This window comes from Sciurus carolinensis, chromosome X (genome assembly GCF_902686445.1).
Source record: "Sciurus carolinensis chromosome X, mSciCar1.2, whole genome shotgun sequence".
In the NCBI taxonomy this organism is placed as follows: domain Eukaryota; kingdom Metazoa; phylum Chordata; class Mammalia; order Rodentia; family Sciuridae; genus Sciurus; species Sciurus carolinensis.
In genome coordinates this window covers 114,615,414-114,631,778 of record NC_062232.1, presented here as the reverse complement: position 1 = coordinate 114,631,778, position 16,365 = coordinate 114,615,414, and the positions used below count along the sequence as shown (strand labels likewise).

At 40.6% G+C, this 16,365-nt stretch overlaps 1 protein-coding gene across 3 annotated transcripts in view; it reads left to right on the top strand.

Annotated features, from left to right (window-relative positions):
* Window positions 1-12,738, top strand: part of Map7d3 (MAP7 domain containing 3) — a 30,622-nt gene extending 17,884 nt beyond the window's left edge. Inside the window, exons 8-18 of one of the 3 annotated variants that reach the window (XM_047536927.1) lie at window positions 257-852; window positions 1,427-1,554; window positions 1,955-2,157; window positions 3,597-3,732; window positions 5,031-5,187; window positions 6,667-6,771; window positions 7,753-7,806; window positions 8,958-9,060; window positions 10,144-10,342; window positions 11,542-11,813; window positions 12,362-12,738. In XM_047536927.1, coding sequence (XP_047392883.1) covers window positions 257-852; window positions 1,427-1,554; window positions 1,955-2,157; window positions 3,597-3,732; window positions 5,031-5,187; window positions 6,667-6,771; window positions 7,753-7,806; window positions 8,958-9,060; window positions 10,144-10,342; window positions 11,542-11,813; window positions 12,362-12,369 — 1,961 coding nt within the window. In that variant the 3' untranslated portion in view covers window positions 12,370-12,738. The remainder of the gene's footprint in view (window positions 1-256; window positions 853-1,426; window positions 1,555-1,954; window positions 2,158-3,596; window positions 3,733-5,030; window positions 5,188-6,666; window positions 6,772-7,752; window positions 7,807-8,957; window positions 9,061-10,143; window positions 10,343-11,541; window positions 11,814-12,361) is intronic. The other 2 variants (XM_047536929.1, XM_047536930.1) reach the window with 2 other exon arrangements.
* Window positions 12,739-16,365: the final 3,627 nt, after the last annotated feature.

Genomic DNA, 16,365 nt, shown 5'->3' with positions numbered 1-16,365 from the left:
TTCATGAAAATCATTCTGAAATGTAGTGCAATTAAAATAGAAATAGTAAACATCAACTTTGGAAAAACATCTTATTTTCATATGCAATAAAGACCATTGCTTTCACAGTGACTGTTATTGGTGAACACTTCCTGCAATGTATGTAATCTCTGTGATTTCCTGATAAACAGTCTCTTTTCTCTGTTCCTGTTCTTATACTGTCTTGTCAAATGTCTAACTTTAGGGAATTTTACTCTCCATCCTCATTCACTTATAGGTGTCACCAATCACTTCCTCCAATATGTCCATGTGCCCTTGCGTAGCCATAGTAGTGACGAATTGAAGACTTCCATCATGTTCTGTAAGTCAACAGTGAAGACACCTCTTCAGACAAAATTAGAAATGGCTCCCCTGGAGAAAATAGAAACACCCTTCAAGGTAAATGTGGAAGCCACTCCCAAGGTGAGAATGGAAGCACCCTGCGAGGTGAGAATGGATGACTTGGACATGGAAGCCTCCCCTGTGGTGAGCTTGGAATTGTCCCCTGTAGCGAGCACAGAAACATCCCCCTTGGTGAGTGTGGAAGTGTCTCCTGTGGTGAGCATGGATGCCTCCTCTGAGGTGAGCCTAGACACATCCCCTGAGGGGAGTATGGACTCATCCCCTGAGGTGAACATGGAAGCTCCCTCTAAGGCAAACACGGAAGCATCCTACAAGGAGAGTGTGGAAACTCTTCCTGAGACAAATGTGGAGGTGCCCCTGGAGGCAAGTGTGGAAGTGCCCCTTGAAGGAAAACTGGAAGCGTCACCCAAGGAAAGCCCGGAATCACTCCCTAAGATGGTGGTGGAAGTGTCCCACAAGGCGTCCCCCAAGGTGAGCATGAAATTATCTCCCAGGATAAAAGTGACTCCACAGAGGTTCGTCACATTTTATTGAACACATTTCCTATTAAAATATGTATACTTCATTATACAGATCATAATAGGTTGGGTTCTACAATGTAGCTAACGTTATTATAGTGTTCTGCAATAAAATTCAATAATTTAAAATTTCTGATGTTTGTTGCCCTAGAGTAATATTCCCCCCAAACTCTGGAATATTATTTAGTTTTAGTTGAAGGGAGAAAATGTAACTGTTTATATGAACTATTTCTGAACTCCAAAGAAAAGATTTTAAGACGTCTTCCAAATCCTTAATTGAGACTTGGAAATGGAAATAGGTTTTGAAGAAAAAATTTATTATAAATTAATGATTTCTGTGATCCATTTGAATTATGTAATATAACTTATTAGTCTAGAAGACAGTGTCTCTGTACCTGGTTTTCAAACACCAAAGGAAATTTGGGGATTTAAAGAACTATAATTGTGTTTTATTCAGAATGTTCTTCTATTAGAAAGCTAGCTGCAATAAAATGATTACTAATATCCTACTGCATTGGCCTGTTTAGAAACCAGAAATGGACAGACAGATCTCAAGCCCTGTTACCAAGAAGCACCCATCCTCGAATATACTATCTGATACGCAGTCACCATCTCCTGCCAGTGGGTCTCATCCACCCTCTCCTGTAAATACTATGTAAGTAAGTAGCCTACTTGCAACTGTCCTGGTAGATGTTGTACTAGGACAAATTTCATGTCAATCTTTGATGAATGAAATATTATCCTATGCACAGTAACACACATGTGAAGGAAAAAAATACTTTTAAGGGCTGGGGTTGTGGCTCAGTGGTAGAGTGCTTGCCCAGCATGTGTGAGGCACTGGGTTCAATTCTCAGCACTGCACATAAATAAAGAAAATAAAGGTCCATCAACAACTAAAAATATATATATATTTTAAAAAGACATAAAATGGATTCATTTTTGTCTATTATAAAAACTCTCAAATCATGCTCTTATCATTATCTCAGTATTGAGATATAATATTTTATGAAATTGTATACTAAAAATTAACTAACACATTTGTTACTTTTTCTCAGCAGGCATATTCAAAAGAACCGCCCACCATCACCTTCACCAGTCTTGTCAAAACAATTAGTACATGCTCCTCTGCCCTGTAAAGTCTTACCTGTTCAACGTACCCTATTTGTGCCAGATGGTATTGTCAAAAAGAAAAGAGAAACAGTTTCTAAAGCCCCAAACAAATGTGAGCCTGTGAACCAAAAGCATATGATCTCTGAGGGTAAGTTCTTTCACTAAGTTTATTTTAAGCCAGGTGTGGTGGCACACGCCTCTAATCCCAGCAACTCAGGAGGCTGAGGCAGGAGGATCACAAGTTTGAGGCCATTTGGGGCAACTTGGTGAGACCTAAGCAACATAGCAAGACACTGCCCCAAATGAAAACTAAAAAGTACTAGAGATGTAGCTCAGGGGTGGTAAAGCATCCCTGGGTTCAGTCCCCAGTATGAAAAAAATTATTTCAAAGAAGTTCATTTTTAACAACACAAAAAATCTCGAGGTACTTTGGGAATGGTCAGTATCATTTTATTCCCCAATGGAGAGAACTTTAGGGAGTGATCTTTCTTTTAGATAAAGAGAATGTAACTAATCATTGGTCCCCCTGGATTGTAGCTTCTCTGCTTACTTGTCCTTGCCAGAGCTGCTTATTCACCCCACCTCTTTATTTTGGAAAGTACATTTTTGAAACTACTGCAGAAAGTGCAGGTTGGATGAGAGGGTTGGTCTAGGTGATCCCCATGGGCTCTTCCAGCTCCGATGTTAGATGATTCCTGGAGGGAGCACATCTAGTCATTTCTGGATGAGCAGGTTTTCTTCTGGAGACATAGGTCAGGTTCCATATATAGACCAGACTTGTGGTGTGCCTTGGTTTGTATTGTATGCAGGTTCCTGAAAGTTGCCACATCACTGTTTTCCCTGTTACACACACTCTTACACCTACAGACATTACTTAATTTTAAACACATTAGGGAGTTTTGCTTTTTAAAGGAATTTCGTAGTGAATTCTTTGTAACAGAAATAATCTTTTTATTGCATATTATTCATTCTTGATAGGTCTTAAAATTCTCATTTTCACATGATGGTTTGTTTAAAATAAAGAAATGAGTTACACAGACGAAAATATGAAAATATGCCTCCACATCTTCACCTCACTTTACTGATAGTCTTGGTTTCTTTGGTTAGCTACAGTAAGCCATTTTATGATAACCAGATATACATACTGTCGTCAAAGTTTAACTGGAAAGTAATAAAATGATGCTACAAATCTCTAGATGTATGCTTCGATGTATTTTTGATTAGTCAAGCATTTAAGATTTGTACTATTCATTTGGCCCAGACATAAACTTGACTTCCCCTATAGTCAGTATATCTTAATCTTTTCCCATACAGTTATGTGATCGAGTTATCTCAAAATAGTTAAAACAGTAGAAGTACAGTGTTACATTTTGGAATAAGTAGTTATTTAAAATAAAATGTAAATTCTATTGTTGGGGCAGTTGGGGCTTTGAATAAATCACCTATAGTTTGCTTATGGTTTATAAGTTTGGTTCTATGCACATATTGTCTGGGTTTTTAATGTTTGGGGTTATATTGTACTTCTTTCTTGGACCGAGAGACAGGAAGTTTCCTAAACTAACTGTTTGACATTTTTATTTAAACTAGAGTCTGGTAATAAAATCGCACCAGGAACCATGAGTGCTGAGGAAGCAACAAAACTTTTGGCGGAGAGACGCCGTCTTGCTCGTGAACAAAAAGACAAAAAGGAAGAAGAGAGACTCCAGAAAGAAATGGAACCAAGGTCAGCACAAAATCATCCTTTCTATACTCTAAATCTTGACTAGAGCCCCAATTGTGAAATGTTATCCTCAAATTGTAAGTTCTCAAAAATTGACTTTTTCTTCAACAGGGATCAAAATTTTCTCATTACCTTCTAACCATGTAAAGAAAGAGTAGGAAACATTTCAAGGCTTTCTATGTGGCTGAGCGTAGAGAATCTCTCTGTCTTTTTTGGTCTCCATACATTGTGTGCCATTAGGTTGTGCTAGGAGACTGTATAAATAGACCAAACTCATGCCCGTGTCCCACCTCTAAGCACAGTAGAGCTTGAGTGATCGAGTGACATTTTTATTTGCATTTGATGGTGTCAGCCCTTTTCTTTATCTTAAAAGACTTGTAACTTCAGTATTTTTAAAGCTGGAAATTACACATGCTCCTATATCACTTTGGGTGCTTTCCAAAGACCTTTGTGATACCTGAATCTCATCTTGCCAGTGAGTCCCTGCTGGTAGGATGTCCTGTGGGCAGCATACCTCACATACAGCTTTGTGCATGAGAACTTGAAAGAAAGGTTTCTTGCTTTTCCATTTAGGGGCCCATTTTATGTTGGGCTCTGTAATGTAAACCTCTGTCCACTATCTACAAGGAATACCTACAGCACTGGTTTTATTTTCAAGTCTTATGTGTTCTCTACAATATAATTCCACACTTTCCATAAACTTTATATGGGCTCAGAGAAAGAGGAGAAAGGGGATATTGTGAATACTAAGAAATTTTAAGTAGAAGGATATTATCACCTAATGTAAACATGACTAATTTAGCATTTGAAAGCACTGGATATTGGGGCACCATTAGTCTCCTCTACATTACCCAGGTGAGATTGGGTGTAAGCATATGTAAATAAGGACTTTGAGGAGGATCTCTAAAACAGTTCAGGAGTAATTCTTTTCTCTTTTGCATGTGTGCACATGTATGTGCAGGTTTTAGGATTCAATGTAGTCCAGTACTTGATAGAAGTTCTTTTCTACTCCCAAGGTCTAGTTCCCCCTTTGTTTTTTAAAAAAGGGTAAAATTGTGTAAATCTTGTGTAGTTATAATACAGAAAATGTAGTGAATCTGGTATAAATGTAAATCGTATTAGTGTGTAAGCAATGTCATTATAAAAGGTCTATACTACTGCAAGCTGTATGTGGTATAAGAATTGAGGGCTGGGGATATATCTCAGTTGGTAGAGTGCTTGCCTAGCATGCACAAGGCCCGGGGTTCAATCCTGAGCACCACAAAAAAAAAAGAATTATTTGAATACTCTTGTTTTACTAGGAAAGTGGCAGATGTGACAGAGAAGCTGGACAAAGGGGAGAAGCTGGACAAAGGCCAAGTGGACGAGCTCTCAAAATGTGAAGATGGGCAAGAACAAGAAAAAGAGATTCAAAAGAACAAAGGATGTCAGCATCAAGATCAGGAAGTACTACTACAGGTTTGCTGCCTTAACATTTTAGCAGCAGAGAAGCACCAGCTAATAAAGTTTAGTGGAAACCCGCAGCAAGGCTGGGGCTGGGGCTCAATGATAGGGTACTTGCATAGCATGTATGAGGATCCTGGGTTCTGTCCTCAGCAGCACCACCACCACCAAAAAAAAAAAAAGGCAGTAATCTTTGTCTCTTATTTTTGTTACCAGGGATTGAACCCAGGGGCGGTTAACCACTGAGCCCATCCCCAGCCCTTTTATCTATTTTATTTAGAGACGGAGTCTCACTTCACTGAGTTGCTTAGGACCTCACTACATTGCTGAGGCTAGCTTTGAACAACCTCCCTGCCTCAGCCTCCCGAGCCACTGGAATTATAGGCATGTGCCACTGTACCTGGCTGCAATCTGCCTCTAAGGAGACGCTGTATTCCCTGCTGCACTTTAACATTACAGTTTCACTGTGACCCTTTACCACTGCAAGTCATCTTCAGCCACCTTGGCAAAGTCCCCAGATGTTTCCCAAGGGTAGCAAAAAAAAAAAAAAAAGCAGAAAGCAGCATATTATAGATTAACAGTCCTTTATTTTGAAATCCAAACTGCTTGCTCAGAATAATATCCCAGGTTGGTTTTCCCCATTTTGCTTTTTGTGGTAGCACTCATGGTATTCACAACTATACCCCAACCCCCAGGTCAAGAAAGTACAACATTAAAACATCTCCCAAATTTCAAAATCAGATTCACCAATAAGAATGTGTCACTCTTCTTAAGCCACCAGATGACTAATCTCTGAACTGACCTCAGACTCTACCCATTTTGAATTATTACCATAGCCCAATTTCTAGTCCCAATTTTAGTGTGTGATTCATCAAAATTGGTAACATGTAAGCTCCATAAATGAGTGTGTGCACTTGCATATCCCTGGAAGGAACCTTTGTGGATCCTCTCAGTGATATTGGGAGAAATATGACTTTTCTCTCCTGTTGCTGTGTTAATGGATAGCTCCATAGTCACCTACATAGTTTTAAAATAAGGTGATCTGATGTTCATAATGATACTCTTGACCATCCTGAGCGTTCCAGATAATATTTCCCATAGTTCTGTGTATTCTAACTAATGCTTCAAAAACTGATAATCCATGACTGGTCATAGATAGGAATGCTCAGTCAAGAGGTTACAACTATTTAATTTTTTTTAACATTTTATATATTTCTTTTTTTATTGTAAACAAATGGGTACAACTTGTTTATTTGTACAAGAAGTAGAGGTGTACCATTTGTGTAATCATAAATTTACATAGGGTAATGTTGTTTGATTCATTCTGTTATTTTTTCCTTCCCCCCACCCCTCCCACCCCTCTTTTCCCCCTATACAGTCCCTCCTTCCTCCATTCTGCCTCCCTCCCACCCCTATTTAATTTTTTAAACGAGTGTTCTCTGGTGTTACTTAGATATATTAAGATTAAGTGATATTTTTACACGATTTTTCTAGAAAGGGGATGCCAAAATAAAAGCTCAGGAAGAAGCTGATAAACGCAAGAAGGAGCAAGAGAGAATTATGTTACAAAATTTACAAGAAAGATTAGAGAGAAAAAAGGTAAGTGTTTTCTGTTTGGGGGGTGTTTCTGTTAAACACAGTTGGGTGGCATTTTTGAAAATCACAAGTCAGGTGTGTATTAGCATCTGACTATTTTCTCACTGTACTCTGCTCTTCCTTATCCAAGGAACTGATTTATATATAGAAGGCTTTCCTCTTCCATTCCGCTCCCTCGGGAACTCTTGGGAGTGATTACAGCTCTGCCTCAATGTATCAAACAAAGCTCCTTTGAACAGAATGACTCTCATTATGGTAGGGATTGTCAGAAGTTCGTTTCTTCTAAACTGGCTAGCATTTGCAGCAGCTATGGAGTGAAGAAATTCAGGCATCTTTGAGAGTCCAAGGTACAGGCCATTTGTAAGGGGGGACTCACATTTTATGCAACTCACATGGCTCATCTGGGAGCCCCAACCCAGGCTGAGGTGTGCAGGCCCTCTGTCCATAGATCATCTGGCACCCTGAGGTAGGCAGGGAGTCACAGCTCTCCTCACCTTATGCAGGCTAGAGAATTCTTAACCCTCCCTAGAATACACCCCTTGTCTGCCTCCTGTCCATTTTTAGTAACAAAATCTGTTAACAGTGGCATGACTGAGGTGCATTATTTTCATTTAACATCAGTCTCAGGAAAAGTCCATTAAGACTAAAATCCTACTGAAAACTCCAATTTGTGTGCAATAAAATGTGCTTAGTCTAAGTAATTAATCTCTGTGTCTATGAAAATAGGAGTAAGAAATTGTCATTCGAGCATCTATATTGTAATAACAAGTAGATCTGTCACCATTTCCTTGGCTTGTTATACTGAAACTAGCTCAGAAGAAGAGGGAGGCCAGCTGCCACTCCATGTCTTTTGTGGGTGAAATCTGTGGTTTTGGAGCAGTGGCGGACATTGTCCACCTCTGTGAAATGGAGATAATCAGCTGCTTCAGGACCACTGGATTTTAATCTCTTTTCATGTTTGAATTTTTATTTTCCTTTTAATAGAGAATTGAGGAAATAATGAAGCGGACAAGAAAGACAGATATGACTGCTACAAAGGTAGTCTCCATTCTTCTACCAGCAGAATATAAAAATTCCTCTTAAAAAAATAAAAGTCATTGAACACCTTTTTAAAAAAAAATAATTCCCCTTGCTTCCCATTCTTTCCAACTTTTGCCTTTTTGCTCATCTTTTGGCCATGGAATAAAGCATCACATTTGCATTTCCCTGATCAATACGAAGATTGAACATGTTATTGTAACTTTAAATAGCTTTCATGTTTTCTCTGTGTGAAATGTTTAGGTCTTTTTACCCAAACCTTTTGGTTGGTTTGTCTTTTTCTTACTCTTTAAGTCTCCTAATTACTGCTGCTTTTTTGGTTGTGTGTTGTAGATATCTTCTCCCCACAAATGATTTGTCTTTTCTAATTGTCATCTTCTGCTGGGTACAAGCTCCTGATGTTTTTACTGTTAAATTTATCAATACTTTCTGATGACTAATGAGGTCAAGTGCCTTTTGATGTGCTTCCTGGCCATTTGGGGATTCCCTTTGGTGACATGCCTTTTCAAGTCATTTGCCCATTTTCCTATTTTGTCACTTGCCTTTGTAGGAGTTTTTGCTACTCCAGGGAGGAGTCCTTTAGATATATGTATTAGTTTGCCTCACTTAATATTGGTTGAATGGACCAGAAGTTCTTCATTTTAGCAAACTCAAGTTTTATTCCCTTTATGGTAGATGCTTTCTGTGTCTATTGCATCATTATTTGCTTCCCCCAACAGCATGTCTTTCAATGGAGCATGTGCCTTTTTCCCAGACTCTGTGCTGATCTTTACATCCTGTGTTACAAAACATATATTTTGCCTTTTTACAGTTGTCCAGTTTTGGTCACTTATACCATTAAGCCACCCTGGCTTTGGTAAAATTCCAAGCAGAAAAGATGAATGCTAGTTCAAAACTGTAGTGTCTATGTTCTCGCTCAGGGAAATCTTTAATTCTTGAGGGTCTTTCTCTAACTGAAAGACACAACAAGAGCCATCTGCACTGGTCCACATTCTTGGGACCACTTAAAGATGTTAGTTTTTTTTTTTTACCTTGTAATTGAAATACTGAAATTTAGCCATCAATCCAGTCTTGAAATCTAAATTCTTTGAAATTCTAAACCAGAATGATTGAATATTAGATATAATCATGATTTTCTTTTTTGACCATAGGCCACAGAACTATCTGGCCATAACACATCTGAAGAGGATGAGGCTGATGATGAGGAAGAGACAGAAAGTGATGAGGACTCCCTTGATAAAATATTCCCATCAGGTTGGTTTGTTCCTAATGGTTCAGTTAGTTGCCATGTGGAAGCTGGACTGCCTGGGTTTATATCCAAGGGCTCCTTTGCTTCTGAACTTTGTGGCTTTGGGCAAGTCATTTAACCTCTCTGTGTCCAGCTTTGCCATCTGCAAAGAGTGGAGATAATGTTGTCTCCTTCCCAAAGTGAATATGAGATTTCAATAAGATAAATCTGACTAAGGCTAAGAATCACATCCAACATATAGTAAACTCTCAATAAATATTACCCACTGCTTCTGTTATTTTCCACTTTATGCTAATAGATTGTAGGTGGTAGCTCTTTCTCAGTAGGATGTAAGGACTGCTGACATGTCAGAGCTCAGAGCCTCAGAAGGCAGTCATGATTAGCTCCAGGTGGGATTCCACTTTCTAACTTATTAGGAAAAATTGAAATTGTGTCATGATGTACATGCCCTCTGAAATGTATTGGTGACTCCCTCCGAGTAGGAAGCATTTATAGTAATGGGCATTTGAGAAAACACTGTTGATCTATATTTATCCTATAAGCAGATATTGGACAGGTAAGCAAGGTGTTCTACAAGGTAGTCAAAAGCCATGACCCTCAGCTTCAAGGAACCACAGCCTATGGGGAGACACACCTGAACAGAAAGTGGTTACTGCCACAAAAGGACTGGGTTCAAAGTCAAATGAGAGTGCAGCCAGTGCGTGGCAACAGAACAGAAGCCTTGGGTCTTCCAGGAGGAGAGGAGAGTCCCATGTAGGACGTAGCATTTGGGGCAAGACAAATTCAGGGGCAAGCATGTACTAGATGAATGCCAGGGTGAGTAGCAAGGAGTAGCCCTACCCACCAGTCTGCCAGTTTTTCCTGTCAAGGGAGACAGGACAAGTTCTTCAAGGTGGCCCGTTTGTGCCTGGGGGGCAGGGTAAACGCACGGGAAGCAGCTGGGAGCGCTGGGAGCGCTGGGCCTGGCTTCCCAGAGTGCTGCCTGCCTGACACCCCCGCCTCAGGTCTCCCCATCTTCTCAGGATTGCAGCCTTTGCTTTATCCTGTTTGAAACTTAAGTTTTAAGTTTATTCCTTTCTCTTTCCTAGCCATTGGAAATGGCAGACAGTCACCTACCAAGCACAAAATGCCTTCTAAGAATGCCTTGAAAATGCCACAGAAACTGGTGTTTTTACAAGCCTCAACTGGTGAGATCGATAAGGAAAAGAAATCATATTTTAATGGTGATATGAAACCTTTCAGGCAAAAAGGCCTAAAAGAGTCTTCAACTCAAGCAAAAGGCTCAAAGTGAGTTGCTCTGCACCCTGTTTATCTGAATAAACTTGGGGGATTATGATTGACCTTCTTAGAATGCCGAGGAACATTATTTTTTGAGCTCTTAGTTTGCACATGCCAAACACTATCACTATGTCAAACATTCAACTTCACAGAAACAAACTAACCCCTACAATAGCCTTGCTTGGTAAGAATCATCCTCCCCATTCAGACAACCAAACTGAGGTGCAATGAAACTGAGGACTTTCTTTGCTCAACATCCCACTACTAAAGGGCGGAGCCCAAATTCAAACCCAGATTCCTCGGACTCCAAACTGCTTTTCTTCACACAATGATTATTGTTTTATAAAATAAGAGGAGGGGCCATTTGTTGAGCGCCTGTTGTAAACCAAACCTTTTACATGGCCTACTTTAATTCTCACAGTACCTCTAAGATCAGTATTAATATCCTCATTTCGCAGGTGGGGAACCAGGTTAGAGGTTAGGTTGGGAGAGCAGAAACAGTTTTGTGGAAAGGTATAATAGTTGGTTGATTGCCTGAAGAGATGTTTAAACTATAAGGCCTGTGGAAACCTAAGGCTGCTAAGAGGCTCTGAAACCTTGTGAGAAGAGCCCAACAGAGTTACAAATCCTATGCTGGTTCTCTAACTGTGTCATAGTGGCCATTGCCCTTGACCAACTTGAAGAAGGGGGACCAGGTTCCTAACTGCTTATCTGCTCCCTAGGTCCTGGTACCTCTGTGGCACTCTAGGGCTTTCAAGAATGCAATTTGAAAAGTAGTGTGTTCCACGATCCCCAGGTCCCTTCCAACCTTCCCATGCTAGGATTCAGGAAGTTCATTTACATCCAAGGCATCTCTTAGAAGTTAACTAAAAAATAAAGCTTCTTTCAGGGTAGAGCCTTGGTTTTGGAACTATCAGGACCTTGTTTTTTTGTTTGTTTTTTTGTTTTGTTTTGTTTTGTTTTGTTTTGGTACCAGGGATTGAACTTAGGGCTGCTTAACCACTGAGCCACATCCCCAGCCCTTTTATATATTTTATTTAGAGCCAGGGTTTTGCTGAGTTGCCTAGGCCCTCACTAAGTTGTTGAGTCTGGCTTTGAACTCGCCATCCTCTTGCCTCAGCCTCCCCCGCCACTGGGACTACAGGATTACAGGCATGTGCCACTGCACCTGACACTATCTGAATCTTAACCCAAACATCTCTCTCCAGGTCATCTACCAAAAGAACATCCACTCGCACAGCAAAACCTGGAAGAGCAAAGGAACTCAGCACCACCACCCAATCCACCCCAAATATCAACACACATCAGGAGTGGATTCATGGCAAAATTGACATTAGTAGTCACAACACCGAATCACCTGCCACAAATGTCACTCCTGATAACGACAGACAGAATTTGAAGGATTCTGTAACATCCCAACCAAGTCCTCAGACGCCTGCAGATCCTAAGAAAAACAGCAAATCTCTGGCTGCTCATTCTGGTAAGGCCTCATCCCATCTCTGCTTTGCTCCAAAGGCAGTTTACCTTGAATCCTCTCCTGCTTCCAGCAGTTCCAGGGCATTCTTTGAAGGAGAGGAAGAAGATGGTGGTGAGTCTGCAGGAATGCTCTAGAAGAGTCTTCCATTAAGTTAGTTTTGAGAGAGTAGATGACTTGATTCTAATTTTTATGTCCTGCATTTCCTGTCAGATGCCAAAAACTAAGTTCATTTCAAGATCCAGATTCCTCAGAGTTCCTGATCCACCGGCTACTTGACAAGCACATAATTTTCCTTTAGGTCAGAGGGCCAGGGAGGTCTTTAGACCTCATCCCGTGTTTCCAAAACCAAAACACCCAAAAAACTGTTGTTTCTCTTTCCTTGAGAAACTCTCTTTGAAATTAAATGAGTTAGTATGGGCTCCTTTGGGGTTTGCAGAAGTGGGGGACATTTTTAAGGGCCCCAGAGTGTCAGTGTAGGGGGTCCTAGGCCCACCCTGAAGGGAGGCCAGCATCTCCTATACTGATCTTTCTTTCCTTTTCCCTCTGGTTAGATACATAAACCTTGTGCAGCCTGGAAGATTGATCTGTCCTCCACTCTGGATAAAACTCCCAGGCCCGTGCCTCAGAATTCACCTCCTTCATACTTGAAACTGGCAAAGGAAATGACCATTAGCAAAAAAAAAAAAAGGAAGGATATGTCTGAAGGTCACCTCGACATCTGTCTTGGAAGGTGTTCATATCATTTTTTTCTCTTGTGAGAGTTCTGAGTTAAAAAGAAATGCTTTTGTTTCCCTTAAAAATCACCATTGTCTCTTGTCTGTACCTACATGTGTGCTGGAGTGTGTATACATCCAGGGTGCTTTCATGAGCTGAAAACTATTGAGTTTCTAAAAGAACCCTATTAAAGGAATGTTGCTCTTTCAGTGTCTATTAGAAATCTTAATGATTCTTGTTTGGCAATGACATCAATTTAACTACTGGAAATTTTGATTTTGTGGAGAACCTGATAGAATATGTGAGGGACTCAGGGTTGCTCACAAAAGCTATCAGATTGTCTCTAATGTACAAATTCCAAAGGCTGCATGATATAGTAACATTTTAGCATAATATGTATATTTTAATTTTTATATCGTCAGTGCTCGGCATTGGTACCTACAAATGCTAGCAGTCCTAGAAAGCATAAACTTGGAGCATTCAGCGTCTTTCACACTCCTATCAGTGTTTCCTTGAAGTATGTATTGGGGCTTATGTACTAAAACATGGGTTATATTTGTTGTGTCCATGAAGCAGTACTTGGCCATTGTCTTGTGGGTGTTTTTTTTGTTTTTTTTTTTTTTTTTTTTGCAGTGCTGGGGCTTAAACCCAGGGCCTTGTGCTTGCAAGGCAAGCACTCTACCAACTGAGCTATATCCCCAGCCCCTTGTGGAGTGTGTTTAATTCCTCTAAGTGTTGAATATTTATCATCTTTTTCTATTTGTGCTCCCTGGTTCTGTCCATCAGTTTAGGCTTGGGGTATGTAACTAACATGTGCTTGCCTTTCTCTAGGCACTGGCTACAGGTGAGGACAGGAGCAATGTTATTCTTCAGTTCCTGTGATAGGTACACAGAGGTACATACACATACATGTACGTATGTCCACACATAGGCTATATGATTCCATAAAACTTGAATGCAGATTCTTTGTCCTAATACTAATGAGCTTTTGGTATTGAATCACAGATAGTTTGAAGCAGGCCTGTGTCTTGGATTAGTCAAAGGTAATTTTTCTTTCTGATTCCCTGGTTCTTTGCTACTCAGACTACTGTACCTTTGTTATAGATTAGGACAAACTATTTTTATACACTAGCTTTTTTTGTATAAAAGGCAGAGACAATCATCTTAAAATATGAATTGCTATTTTTCTGCACAAATGTCACACGCTGAAACACTGTTACCGATCCCTGTAACTCAGATCTATATGAAATAAACTTCACAGATAAAGCAATTTTTGTTTTCATTATAATGGTTAAACACGGTACTGGTACTGGTGTAAAGGTGATACCAGGTTGTCAACTAAACTATGAACACGGAACCAGCAAGGTCAAGAACTAATTATCAGATCCTCTGATTTCCCTTTTCGTGTAGTTGGTGATTGGACAGAGTTGCACTTCTGGGACAGTAACATGGGAGTTTCCAAACTCTTCCTACAACTGTTAGGATGCTGCTTGTTACTCTTGCCATGATGGCTCTCATTTATTATCGAGGCCCATTGTTAAAGTGCCTTTTTGTTGTTGTTGTTGTTGTTGTTGTTTAAAAAATCACATAACCTGTTACCATTTTGTTTCTTTTTTCTTTTCTTTCTATTTGAGATGGGGTCTCTGAGTTATTCAGGCTGGCCTCACACTCCTGGGCTCACGTAGTCCTCAGCATCCTGAGTAGCTGGGACAGCAGGTGCATAACACCACACCCAGCTATTTTAATCAAAGTGTGTATTCACAAAGTTGCGCAACCATCCCTACTGTCTAGTTCTAGAACATTTCAGAAAAGACATCTATTCTCCCACCCCAATCCTTTTAAATCTTGAATCTTTGAATTCAGTGCTTGCCTCAAATGAGGAAAATCTACTTCTAAATTTCTTTATTCTTAGTTTTGCTCAGTTGCTTTTTTTTTTTTTTTTGATACCGAGGATTGAACCTAGGGGTGCTCAACCACTGAGCCACATTCCCACTATTTTTTTATATTTTATTTTGAGACAGGGTCTTGCTGAGTTACTTAGGACCTCGCTAAGTTGCTGAGGCTGGTTGTGAACTGGCGATCCTCCTGCCTCAGCCTCCCAAGCTGCTGGGGTTAAAGGTGTGCCCCACCATACCCAATGACACTTATTTGCTTTTTAAAGTCTGCACTCAGGCAGTTTGTGTGCTGTTTTATATGCACATTCCTTCATAACATTCCCATTAACTGTAAATGACAAAACAAATATTCTGATATGCCCACAGATGTTTAGTTTGATCTTAAAACTTGCTTTCCTCCACTAAGTTTTTTGAAAAGGCCAAGTACTTGTTATCCTCAGTATTTGGGGCCAGGTGCTTATGAGAATGCTAGTAACTATTCCCCACTGACCTTCCAAGAGTATTCTATGCACATTTGAATCAGCACAAGCTGGACACATCCTATTCTGCTAAAGGTACCACCTCCATGTACTTCATCTGAGAGGAGTTCTTCACTGCCAAGTTGGGTACCAGGTACCGTTGCTCCATCTGTTGGAACTATTGAACCAGGGTGTTCTATTCACAAATCCAAGGCAATAGAATCCCAAGCCTCCCCGCTGCTGATCCCTCATGTTTCCCCTTCCTTTCCAGCTTTTAGGTGCCCTCTTCCTGAGACACAGAGCCCTAACCAGGTCCTACAGATGAATACATTTCCTACACCGCTGTTATCATGGGCACTGCATATAGAATGAAGCTTTTAACAGCTTCAATGCCTAGAAAACCCAACAATGCAGTATGGGATACTGTCAGTGCTACACAGTTCCCTGAAAACCTGAGTCCTAGCCACAAGGGCTGCTTGTTTGCCACATGTGACTTTGTGCATATTGCCTCTCCTCTCTGAGCCTTGTCTGTCAAATGAGGGGGGCTCTGGGCCCTTTTGATTCTGTGATTCCTCCATTCCTAAGTGCCACTCAACTGTGGCCAGGCCAGAACATCAGGAGATATGAAACAGGAGTTAGTGCCAAGCAACCAGAGGTGGAAGGCAAACTGTCCATCACTTGTGTGTGTTTATTTGTTCCAATAAGTTCTACATGACAGCAGAATGCATTTTGACACCTCGTACCCAAATGGAGCACAACCTCTTCCTTTGTGCGCAATGCAGTCACACTGCTCATGCAATCATACGTGTACACAGGATAACGATGTCCATCTCATTCCACCATCCTTCCCATTGCCCCCATCACTTAATCTTATCAGGGGTCAATTCCTTGTCACTTTTAGTGCCCCTCCCCTGCCTGGTTTGTTCAAGCAGGCCCCAGAACATCTCCCTTCCCAGCAATCCAGTTCTACAATCCTGTGGTAACAACGGTGGTCAGCTCTCCATGTACCATCTGCCACTTCCTTAAAGACATCATCTTAAATCTTCATGAGAACTTTTGAGGTGTGGTATTCACTTTTACCTACAAGGACACTGCAATTTGTGCAGGTTGGCATTTGTTCCAGGTCACACAACTAGAAGGAGGCAGAGCTGGTATTTGAACCTAAGTATCTGCAACTCTGAAGACACCCCCATACTAGTATGGGAGTGGAATTGTGTCTTGTGGCTTATAGGGTAGGTCAGGACACCAGAGAAGTGTCTTTGATGCTGGGGAGAAAGTTTTTGCTAACATCGATTACTTTGTACTGGATGTCAGTCACTCCACTAAGCACTCATATTATCATGCCATCTGCATGTGATTCTCAAAAGTAGGAGTCTCATTTTAAAGGTGAAAAAAAAAACAGTCTCAGAAAGGTCAAGGAACTTTCCCAAGGTCTCATCACTAAGAGAATGGCAGAGCAGCCAGGATTTGAACAGGCAACCTGGCTCC